Source organism: Puntigrus tetrazona, chromosome 24, assembly GCF_018831695.1.
Source record: "Puntigrus tetrazona isolate hp1 chromosome 24, ASM1883169v1, whole genome shotgun sequence".
NCBI classification, from domain to species: Eukaryota; Metazoa; Chordata; class Actinopteri; order Cypriniformes; family Cyprinidae; genus Puntigrus; species Puntigrus tetrazona.
The window spans coordinates 21,402,636-21,414,688 of NC_056722.1; the positions used below are offsets into that span (position 1 = coordinate 21,402,636).

The following is a 12,053-nucleotide window of genomic DNA, read 5'->3' on the forward strand; positions in this document are numbered from 1 at the left end:
TAACAAGAACTCATAATTCTCACTTGTGAGTTCAGTTCACTGGAGACTCGCTCCAAACGAATCATTTGAATCAGTGATTTGTTGAAACAAGAACAAATGCAATCGGATCATTGTCATTCGTGAATGAATTGTTTGGTGCGATTTAACAGGTTCATTGAAAAGAATCAGTTTGTTCATGAATCAGACTGCTTCTACATCAAAAAGCATGTCATATATTATAAGGAATAACTATATGTTTCATGAAATGTATTGAAGTAAGAAGTATGCTCTAATTCTTTGGAAAAGTAAAAGTTACTCAAAATAAAACTATTCCAGTTAAGTACAGATATTGAAAAATGTATTTAAGCACAGAAATAAAATAAAACTGCTTTGTAACTGTCCACAAGTGTTTTTCAGTTAGTAAAGTCACACACAGCAAGAAAGAAAGTGATCAAGAAGCCCAGTTAACCTTACTGTTTTAAGATGAATTTACTGCACCTTTGCCATAATCCACAACATTTAATTTGACATTCAAACACCTACCACTGAATCCGTTAGACTATGGATATGAATATGGAGGAGACGAGAGAGTTCAGTCAGATGACACAGCACAAGGATGCAGCACGAAATTCTCAGTAGTTTTACAGCAGTTACTTTCAAAGTTAAATTCTTGAACACAGCATTATAGTGTGAATATCACAGTAAAAGCCTGTAAAGTGATTATAATGTTATTTGCTGTGAAATATTACAATTGCGTAAAAAATTAAATTACATTTTTTTACAGTTAACATAATAAAATTAGGTTGTGACAAAATGTTCAAGATTGTGACGTTTCAGTTCATTGTAACAAAGTAATTTGAACGAGTAAAAAAATAGATATATTTATATAAAAAAGTTTTCTGCATTGACTCATAGGAAAATTTCATGAATAAGGCAATATTGTGTTCACAAAAACTGTAAGAGCAGTGTCATAAAATAATTTTTATCTTTTTCTTTTTTATTGTAGTTGACAGCTTCTGCATTCATAGGCATGACCTATTTAATTACTAAGAGGGGGAGGTCCGGTCACTCATAATATGACTGTTGACGGATATCTATGAGTAATCCCCTTACTGACCTCACCTTCACTCAACATCTCTGCCTCTGATAAACCCACACCCCCCTCACACATACACGTAACATTTGAGTATGTCACCCTGCTTTAGATTACAGTGATGTTCCTTTCAATCGACTCTGCGTGGGAAGCTTTTAGATTCACTCTGAACATCTATTCTGTCTAAAGATGCTTTAGCTAAGAATTTATGAGATGCTTACATCTAATATTTCTCACCTTACTCTGGGATGATGCCTGTTGTATGGGACGGATGAAGACTCAAAGCGCTGTAGGATTCCGATCGCGGACTGCCCTCTGACCCTGGGCACATCTGTGCGGTTCAGGCCGCCTCTGATGATGGATTAAGAGTCTTTAATCAGAGCGTCTGGGGAGAACTCGGCAATCTGAGCCAGGCCAATTCACCAGCCCCATACAACCATGCATCATTACAACACAGATATCCTCCGACCTCCCCTCACCCTCCTCCCTCAGACCCGACACATTAAGATTTAAATACATCCCTCATCCACCACTCTACACATTCAGCAATCGAAGAAGGTCACAAACCCTTGTTTTTCCAGAATGATAATACCGAAACACAAGCTGTTTGCTGCAGTGGTGTGAAAAGGATGGGAAACGAGACAACAGATTGGCTGCATAAAGCCAGATTCGTGAGTTTTGCTTAAAACGAATTCCCGCAGCGATACTCCATCAGCGAGAGCCATGTCATCTGTATGGTCATGGCTGGTGTGTGTTGAGCTCAGCTGTCAGGCTTATAAGGGCTTTTCTGGTGCTTGTGCTGTGAGATGCTTTGTAAACTGTAGTGGGGATCTGCAGATGAATAGGAATTTATTTCTCTTTGTATATGCAATTTTACAATGGCTTCAATAATTTTTTTTCTAAATTAAGTACATTTTTAAGTAACACCAATTATTGTGAAACTTGTGCAATGGCTTTACTTGTCATGCAATACAGAATTAAATTGAAAATTATCCCATTTAATTCCTGAATTTAAATTAAGGTAGCAAATATGAATTTAGTAAAGATACATAGTTTGCATTTTATTTTATATATATATAATTATACACACATATACATATATATTTGTATAAGATATATTTGACATTTAATCAATTAACTTTTGTGGACCAGGGTGAAGGAACACTTTCCTAAAATGCATTATCTGTGTTCCACTGCGTTTCTTTGAATTACAGTTCTATAAATTCCACTTACAGTGCTGTGTGATACCTTCATCATTATCCGTTTTATTTAAAAAAGTATTTTGATTAGGTATGCTGCATTTACAGATACTACATTTAGCTGCTCAACCTTATTTGAAAGAGCTAGAAAGAAATGAAAAACACTTTGGTACTGGTAAAGGTATGCTCAAGGAGAAATGAAGGAATATTTTGGCTTCATTTTAGCAGAATCTCCTTGACATTTATCTCACAACCCTCCCCAGAGTCTGCCTTTATTATCACCAATAGAATACACAAGTTTCATACAGATTTATACAGCAGCCTGTTGATTTATTATTTTTATTAAACTCATTTTTTTGATCAAGCACCTTCATACTTTTATACATCTTTTTCCTCTGTCATATGCCATGTATCTTTTACATAAGCTATACTAGAACAAAATAAACCTGTCTGTTGAGTAGAAATTTGGAAATTCCTGGATTCTTTTTGAGTTGAATTGAACGCAGCATTAGCCCATAACAGATTTGGCTTCTTCAATTTTTTATCTTTTGATTAGTTCACTGACCCCTGAATAATATGAATGTCTTGGGGCTTACATTAACAATCTGTAATAGCTTTTGACTGTAGCACAAAATAAAAGCGGGAGAACTAAATGTCCTTTAAATTGTTAAATGAATTGTAGATACAATGTTGCAATGTTGGGCTTCAGGGTCATTTGGATTTATTCCAATTTAGCTCCTCACTGCATCTTGCTAACATTGTTTAGCAAATGTGAAACTCTGATAATTGTGAGCCTAAAGCCTTACACAAATCCACATCACTCTTTTTAGAGTAAAGAATATATACTAAATATCCACCAAGGCCACGTGAATTGTCATGTTTGTGGCTCATTAGTGGCTGAGTGAGAGGGTTAATGTGGTGCAGGTTGTTACAGACCGTTTTTAGTAAGTATCGTTACATCTAGTTGTACTCATAGGAGTCTGTTGGTTTCTCAGATGGTCATCTCTGGCTCTCCAAAGCGTTAAGCTGTCCCTGAATGTAACTTCTGTAGCTGTCAAGTCTATGCAGTTTAGCAAAAAGCGATAGTTGCACAGATCTGTCTCAGAGAGATTGCACTCACTTCTCACTTTCTGTGCTGTTCTGCGGAGCAGTTGTCTGTGTTTGTCAGAAGGCAATTAGAGTCAGCACACAAGATGCCCTGTTTCATTTATCTCAGATTCAGAGTGAGGTACGGTACTCGGGCCTCACCTTGTCAGCCTATGACATGCTACTGCTCACAGCCAATCAGGTAGACTCAGAACTGGCTGAAGTAATCACTTTACAGTGGTTGGAGAAGTAAACACTTTACAGAGAAGGGAAAATTTGTCTTTACCTTGATGGGGTGGAAAGGCAGATGCAGTGGGATTACTTATATATGCTGTGGAGAGACATAAAAAAATACAATGGAAGTGAAGGGAAGTAAAGTATGCAGAAAAGGGTAATGCAGAAGTATCAAAATTATGCCTTAAAGAAATAGTCATAATTTACTCATCCTCATGTGATTGCAAACATGAATGGTCTAGAGTGGAACACATAAAGGAAATATGACTGTTTGAACTTTTTGAAAAATCATTTCGGAATGCTCATTGACTTTCATTGTGTGGAAAAAAGAAGCATTGTTTCGTTTTGTGTTCCACAGGTTTTACGATGAAACGAGGTTGAGTAAATGGTTGATGTCTACAAACAGTTTGAAGCTTGTCTTTCAGGGATATACAGGCAGCATATGGCCAAGTAGACCAGGACTGAAAGAAACAAATGTATTTGAGAACTTGACTTCCAAAAAAGTGGAATCAGAGTTCTTTTAAAAACTGGAACATTTTTTAATCAAATTTCTATCTAAAATTAAGGAAAACCTACACCATTGCATCAGCTACAAGAAGAGTAACAGTCAGACAAACCCCAGTACCTCAAACACGTCATCACAATTTAAGCGACATCTTCGACAAATGGAAAATAGGTTCAAAGGACAGAATTGTAACACTGTGCTGGCCAGGATGTGTTAGTTTTAACATTTTCTAAGTAACTAGATGTTTGAAAGCAGCACTATCCAGCGCTGCAGTTTTCCCATCTGCTTCCAAAGCTTAGCCATTGTTATTTGAAAAGCCCAAGATACCACACCTGAATGGTTCTACATTTGGGACCTGAGCCCATTTCAAAGATATAGCATTTTGCCTGTGCAAAATGCTAGGTCCTTTGCAAAGGAAAAAAAAAAGGCTAATTCATACAAATTTGTATGACCTCACTCATTTTTGCTAAATTTACCAATTTGTACGAATTGGTTATGAGACTGTGTTGCTAAGTTTTCTGAAGCTCCTCAGCAACGCTCTTTTCAGTTGGTTGTTGCATTCTTTAGTACAAGTCTGTTTGCCTCCACATCTTTACTATTTGCAAAATGGTTAGTTATACGCTGACATTAGCAAACAATTATTTTAGTGAGAGTTTTTGACCTTGTTCTCTGTGTTACAATAACACCTGCACATTTAATTAAACATAATTACTTCACTTACTTAGCTCACTCACAGGCCATTCTGTCTTCGCTCAGCCTGTTGTGGTTAGATCAGCATGCTTAGCCGTGCATATGTAAGCTTCATTTGGAGATAATTGCTAATAATTATCCCCTGATAAGTCAGTACGGCACAAGGCGGCTTGAGAACTGGGGCTGTTTTGCTGTCGGTTTCCAAATTGCGGCAAGAGCAGATAAGATATAAAATGATGAAGACGAGTTCTTTTTTCGAGAGGTCAGTTGAAAGGGGGGCCATTCAAAGAGAGAAACTACTGTGTTGTTTGTGCTCTTATTGTCAGTCAGTCTTCCATTATTTTGGAGGTCACAGACTCTCCGCTTCAGGCTAGTATTTCAATAAAAGATAAATAAATAAATCACTATTAAGAGCATGTTCTGCCTCCTGTCTTTCAAGGAGGACATTCAACATTTAAACTTTTTTGTTAGACTAAACCTTTTTCAGTATTCTTCTTTGTAGCATTGACCACTCAACCTAATTACTAGAATTAAACGTTTCTACACAACCATAATAGTTCAGAAAATAAGGATCACATTTTTGTCTTCTGTAGAACACTTCACATATTTCGAGGTTTCAATGAATACACACAGTTGAGAATGAAATTTAAGGGTCGTGATGGAGGGCGAGATTATCAGTAAGTAACAAATCTCAGTGTTTGACCGCATTGAATTCCGAATAATTGTTAATACAGTGTCAATTTTTGAGCTTGACAGCCATTATTGTCTTGAAAAGAAAATTTTGGACAACACATAAAACTCCACAAAAGTGAGCAAGTTTTGAGTCGATATCGTGTTGAGTAATAAAAGAATTTTGGTTCAACTAATTTCTTTAATCGGATAATCCACCAAAAACAAAATAAATAAATGAAACAAGAACATCTGCAATCATTTACTCACTGCTCATACCATTCCAAATCTGTAAGTTATTATGGTAAATTGCTGATATGTTAATAATCACATGTTTTAGGTTCTATTGACTGTTTATGTTATAACGACCAGCCAGGAAAAAACAGAGAATTTGTTTATAAATGAGAGATTAAATCTATAGCATGGACGAGTTTTTTTAAGCACTGCAGTTTCAAAAGTTGAAGCACAAACAAAGCTATATCCATGTGTCACCTCTGTTTCTGTGTGAGCGGGGTGTACATTTTTTTTACACTTTACTGGCTTAGAATGATTGCATAAACACTGTGATTTAGGTCTCAAGAGAGGGTAAAGAGCTGAAAAAAAGACGCATATGTAACAGTATATTGGATCCGGACTTTTTGAGTAGAAGGTCTCTTCAACAACGTATTAGACTGTTGTGGAAATTAACAAGCGGAATGCACATGCACATTCACTGTAATCCTTTACCTGATCGAGTTAGTGTTTCCGAATATGGCAAAGCCTGGTTAAATTAAGACAGACAGTTTCTATGGTGGAGCCCTGGAGAGCGGCTTTGGCATTAAAGTCTAATTAAATATATATTTTTTTACTGCGCTTCTCCTTGAGGCAGCTATTGCACCGCGTCTCCCCTGGTGACCAGACTGGAACGAGAATGTTTCGTTTCTGTTAGAGATGCTACCATGCCGACGGCAAAGAGACCCGCCGGGCCCTTGCTGTGTCCCCTTCATTACATCAGCAGCACAGCTCTGCCTCGTATCAACACCGTGATTAAAATGTTACCGGTGATAAGAGGATATGAAGGTCAAGCTACAAGGAGTGCGGCATGGAATCTGAGACCTCCACCTGAACTGAACAAGGAGGCCTCATCAGAATGCCACGCATGCCTTTTACTCCTTGCAGCTCGGTGCCTTTGTTTTGTTCAGTCACTGGACTAGCCTTGTTAGTTCAGGCTGGTGAGCCATTCATTGCAATACATAGTTCTTACTGAATAAGTACCTCGTTGCCCACTTGAAATGTTGCATGTCACTGTAAAACAGTCTGTTTTTATGGCTTTTACTCTTGTGTAGTTTTAATATGTCTCAGAAGTCTATTACTCGCTGTTTATATGCAGTTTAATGACCCACTATAATATCAGGGACTAATTTGCATCATATGTCATTATTCGGTGGGAGATTTTATGTGTGCGAGCTTGCTGACATTTCAAAGAAGCAACAGATTCATGCTTGGCTGATAGGTGCCAGTTTAAAAGAGGATGTCCTAGAATCTTGAGATTTGACATGCCCTTCTGTTAAATTAAATAAAAAAAACCCTATAGATAATGAGATGCAAATCAGGGTGTCTGGAGAATAATGCCCTCTCATTTATTCTGACCGTGTATACCTGCGGGGACCGAGCAGTCATTTGTCACTTCCAAACGTGATTCGGTGCATCACATTTATCAGCCCCTGCACGCGCATCTCTTCGGACACACCGGTTTTAATGGTTTTGATAATGCTCCTCTGTGCCCACGCAGGGCAGACCGTACACCTGCGTGAGAAAGAGAGGCGGCAGACATCAAGAGCCTGGTTATACCCATAATCCGTGAGGAGCCTCAGTCTAGAAAAAGTTAGATCAAAGACTAGCAACTGATCAGCTTTTGATTTTTTTTTACAGTGTTACTTTAATCTGTGCAGCTTTAAAGGAATTGAGGGGTTTTTTAACTTAATGGATGGTATATGTGACATGATGTTTATTACTGCAAGGTACTATGTTTTAGCTATGATAATAATGTAAAATATTTATGGTAATACATTTACATTAATGGCAAGTGGGCCAAATACTTATATATTTATACCCATTTGCATCATTCATTTATATGTATAAATTCTGTTTTCTACAGTATATCCATTTTTATTATTACTCCACAAAATTGATTTATGTGAGCCACACTTAATCACTTAATGTGGGGAAACAACAAGGTGGGATATGATTATGACTAGTTTATGATACTGATACAGGTGAGGTTAAAGATAATTGTGTTATTCAGTAAATGAGTTTTAAAAAATATTTGTGAATGTGATGGACAATTTATTTTTGCATTAGGAGCAAGAATCACAGGTGAACTGGAAAACAGACACACATATAAACAAGTTAAGCTGCTCAATTCTAGCTGTAGAATAGTTTCACATAACTGCATCACATTTTTTTACGTCAGTCCTGCATGTGTGCCACTGAAATATCCATCTTTTGCCTTCCTGCATACAAAATCAATTTCCATGCTTAGAGAGGAAACGAGGGAAGAAAATCCCTGCATAAGTGTGTATGTGAGACAAATGCTTGCTGGGGTTCGTCCTCAGTGGCTGTACTTAAAATATTACCAACAACATTTAAAACATGACTGCATCTGAGAATTGAAACGTTCCACAAGTGCTTGGGAACTGATTGATATTAAATAGAATGCATATAGCACAAAATCTGTAAATAATCAAAGCATGCAACATTATGCCAAATATGCGGCGCTTATATTTTTATATATTTTTTAACAGTTTTCTTTCTCTCATTGCAAGTGTGACCTGTATGCAATTATTTCTTTTCCAGTGGGATAATTAAAAATAACATATCTTTCGAGAGGAAAGAAAAAACATAAAAAATAATGATGTGGATTTTGCAGAATCCTTGACACCATGTGCAAGGTTTTGAAGTCACTTTCTGGAAGCTTCAGTATACCCCCACATGCAGATGCGCGTTTACTTGAAATGCAAATGATTTACAAGGTCACTCTGGTCTCTAAGTGCTGGTTCCAATTTTTTCTCCCTCTCGGGTGTAATTGAACTCCACGATTGAAAATCCACAAGGGCATATGTTTTATTTCTTTTTTTTTCTTCTTTCACCGTGACAGGTGCAAGTGCAACCTTCACGCCAACAGCTGCATCTATGACAAAGAGAGACTGACTTGCGAGTGTGAGCACAACACCACGGGGCCTGACTGTGGTCGCTGTAAGAGGAATTATCAGGCCAAAGCTTGGAGCGCAGGATCCTATCTCCCCATCCCCAAGGGCACAGCAAATATCTGTGAGTACACACACACACACACACACACACACACACGTACACACACATTCCCATTCCACTTACTGGAAAGAACAATATGGGCTCTGTGTTTGTGGATAACAAGGCTCACATGTCCTTTTACTCTGACCATAAACCATCTCTCTTACTGCTGTCCTACCTTTCACAATGTGCTCATGGTGTCTTCCCATAAGCCATTACCCTACTTCCAGTTTAAAACCAGGTCCTCACAGGAACTCTGACACTAAACAACATAGTCACTTCTAAACTTTCGAAAAAGATATCAAACATTATTTTTTATCAGCTACATGCTTGTTATTTTGTACTGCACTGAGATAAAGTCCAAAAAGTGGTGGAGGTCCTATGGAAAGGTTATCAATTGTGATCCATCAGTGAAACGTGCATTCTAGTGCATTTTTTTCATTTCTATTTGATATGTCTTTCTTTATCTTTAATGACAACAGCACTTGAGCTGCATAAACTGTACAGATTTTTTTCATAATCAAAACCACAAACTTTTCATTTTATTTCCTCAATTCAACTTTTGGACCCTACTGTATACTAGGCTATTATATGATTTTCGTATGCCATACTGTATTTACATTCACAATACTTTAGAGAATACCATAGTTTTATTTTTTACAGTTATTTTGCCTTTAAAGATATAAAATGAAGAAATAAAAAACATACTTTTTAATTTGCAGAACTGAAGACATTTTGAATTATTATTATTATTATTATTATTATTATTATTATTATTATTATTATTATTATTATTATTATTATTTACAAGCAACAACAAAAAAAAACAGGAAAGTGACAGGCTTAAAATAGCATGTGGTTTATTAAGTGATGGCATAGCTTCGCTTTTGGGTGAACTATCGCTTTAAGGAGTGTTTACCCTTCCAAAAGATGCAGAATGCTTGTAGGACCTGTCTTTCAAAGAATGCAGTGCATGTCAAATGTTAAAACTATAACAGAAGGACAGTTAGCCTTTAGAAAACCAGTGCTGTCTGTAATTCCAGCCTGAGGACTACACTACAACTGGAGTTCAATTCAAATGGCAGGAGACAGAGCCTTCAATCCAACGCGCAGGATGTTTGCCCAGAAGTAAACTAGCACTATTACCATATGCACCATATGCTTCTGGGACGAAAAGAGCAGCACATACCACACATACCACAGATATGACCTTAGCATGCACAGAAACTGTATGCATGCCAAAATATTCTTTTCAGTCCTCAGCAGGTTTGTGTGTATGTTTGTGTATCTGTCCATGCATGTGTTTGAGTGGAGTGATGTGTGCCTCCTGGCAGCTGTTGTACCTCATGACTCTCTAGGAGCCGGTGGAGTGTTTTGAAGGACTGAGATTGACAGGACATTATTAAAAAAAAAAAGCCAGCACAGACTCTGAACCCACTATAAAACACAGCCTCACCTTAAGCCCCTTATTATGGTCCTGTGTGAGCAGAGTGAGAAATCCATAACGTAATAATGCTGCAAAAGACAGGCTCTTAGATCATTCCCTTTGGATTAAAAATAATTAGATTAAACAGTAATAATATTTAAGACAGAAGAAAGGCAGTTTCACATTTTAAAGCCAATAGCAGCTGATTTTACAACAGTTTTTGACACTATGTGGTAGGGCAATGGAGATGAATGGGATAAATTTTTTTTTTTAAAATAGACTAGTACGTCCAGTAATCTAGATATAATGATAATATATGTAGTATTGTAGCATTTTCTATGCATGTTCATACACATAAACCAATACAAAATTTAAGAAGCAATAAAACAAATGAAGCATTAGGTCATATTATTTTTAGCAATTATAAAAAAAAAAATATATATATATATATATATATATATATATATATATATATATATATATATATATATATATATATTATAGGTTTGTTTATATATTTATTTAGTGCAATTAAATTTTTAATTAAAATTTTTTTCATTCCTCATACTGTAGATTGTCTCATACGTATGTGTGTGTGTGTGTGTGTGTGTGTGTGTGTGTATATATATATATATATATATATATATTTATAATATTAGTGCTACTGCCATTTTTGCCATTTTGTAGGGCAGAGTAATTCCTGTTAGTCTGAGTGGGTCAGACAAACCAGGGAAAGAGCTTGAGATTGAGGAAAGAGCGTTGGATATCACTCTTCGTCAACCCGCGCTCACACTTCTGGGAAGTGGCTAGGTTATCGCTTCACATCGGAGCTGCGAGCCGGAGAGCGATCAGTTCAAGAATTAGCCATGACAGACCATTTCTGCTCTCGAGGAGAGGGGAAGTGATGAGGGCGCCCCCATTTTCTCCCTCTTGGAAAAGGTGGCAATGGGACTCACACGCAATGTTCTGGCCCGTGCTGATCTGAATCTAAAATGCCTTCTTAAACTTGACTAATGTTTGTGTGTTTTATGGCTTGTCAGATTGATGTAGGGTTTCATGATGTTAGTCAAAATAAGGTCTGATCTGCACCGTGCCTGCTGTTTGCCAAACACAGCGACCGCGGGGGCGATCAACTCCCCGTTTATGTTTAAAAAATGCGAGAGGATTAGCAAGCGATGCTAATTGTTTTCCACGTCTCTGCTGAGTAATACTCTGTGGTTTAAGACAGCACTTCTTTACAGAGAACTGACTAATTCCTCTCGTCCTGGCAGGATTAAACTGTGCAAATGAAACTTCAAATCAGCCTGGTCTGGCCTTGTAAATTACTCGCAATCAAAGCACTTAAAGAGAGAGATGTGTCCCGACACGGTTTCAGCGAAGGTTTTTATCTCTCCTCATTGACCTCGGCTTCAGTCCGCAAGCATAAAAGCTGAACATGATATAAGCTTTTATGCGACTTATTGATTTTACAGCTTTTTAACATTTAATTATTTGGATACAAAATTCCACTCCGCATACAACAGGAGCCATGAAAATCACGCTTGAGTGAGATCCACCAGGGGAGGAGATTCATAATACCTCATTTACTTCCGTTCAGCCTAGCTAGCAAAGACAGCCCAACACATCTGGAGATGACAGTCGCAATGAGAGTAAATTATTATCAACGGTGCTGTGGTGAACGACTGATGGCTGGTTTTGTTTTTTAATTAGTGTACATAAGTATAGGGCTGCCAGATGTCAGTGTGTTCGCCTGCCGTTGTTCGGCGTCCTTGAATCAAACGGTTCGTTCCTGGGCTGAAACTATAACAGCTGTACCCTTCCTCCCCCACCTGCCATCTTCAGACATGCAAACTTTCTTATAGAAAAGAACATATACTCAGAGAG

At 37.4% G+C, this 12,053-nt stretch overlaps 1 protein-coding gene across 6 annotated transcripts in view; it reads left to right on the forward strand.

Moving 5' to 3' along the window:
• ntng1a (netrin g1a) overlaps positions 1-12,053 on the forward strand; it is a 73,631-nt gene that overhangs the window by 45,843 nt on the left and 15,735 nt on the right. For all 6 annotated transcript variants that reach the window (XM_043227043.1, XM_043227038.1, XM_043227040.1 and 3 more), the window contains exon 4: positions 8,592-8,764. In XM_043227043.1, the coding sequence (XP_043082978.1) occupies positions 8,592-8,764 (173 nt within the window). The remainder of the gene's footprint in view (positions 1-8,591; positions 8,765-12,053) is intronic.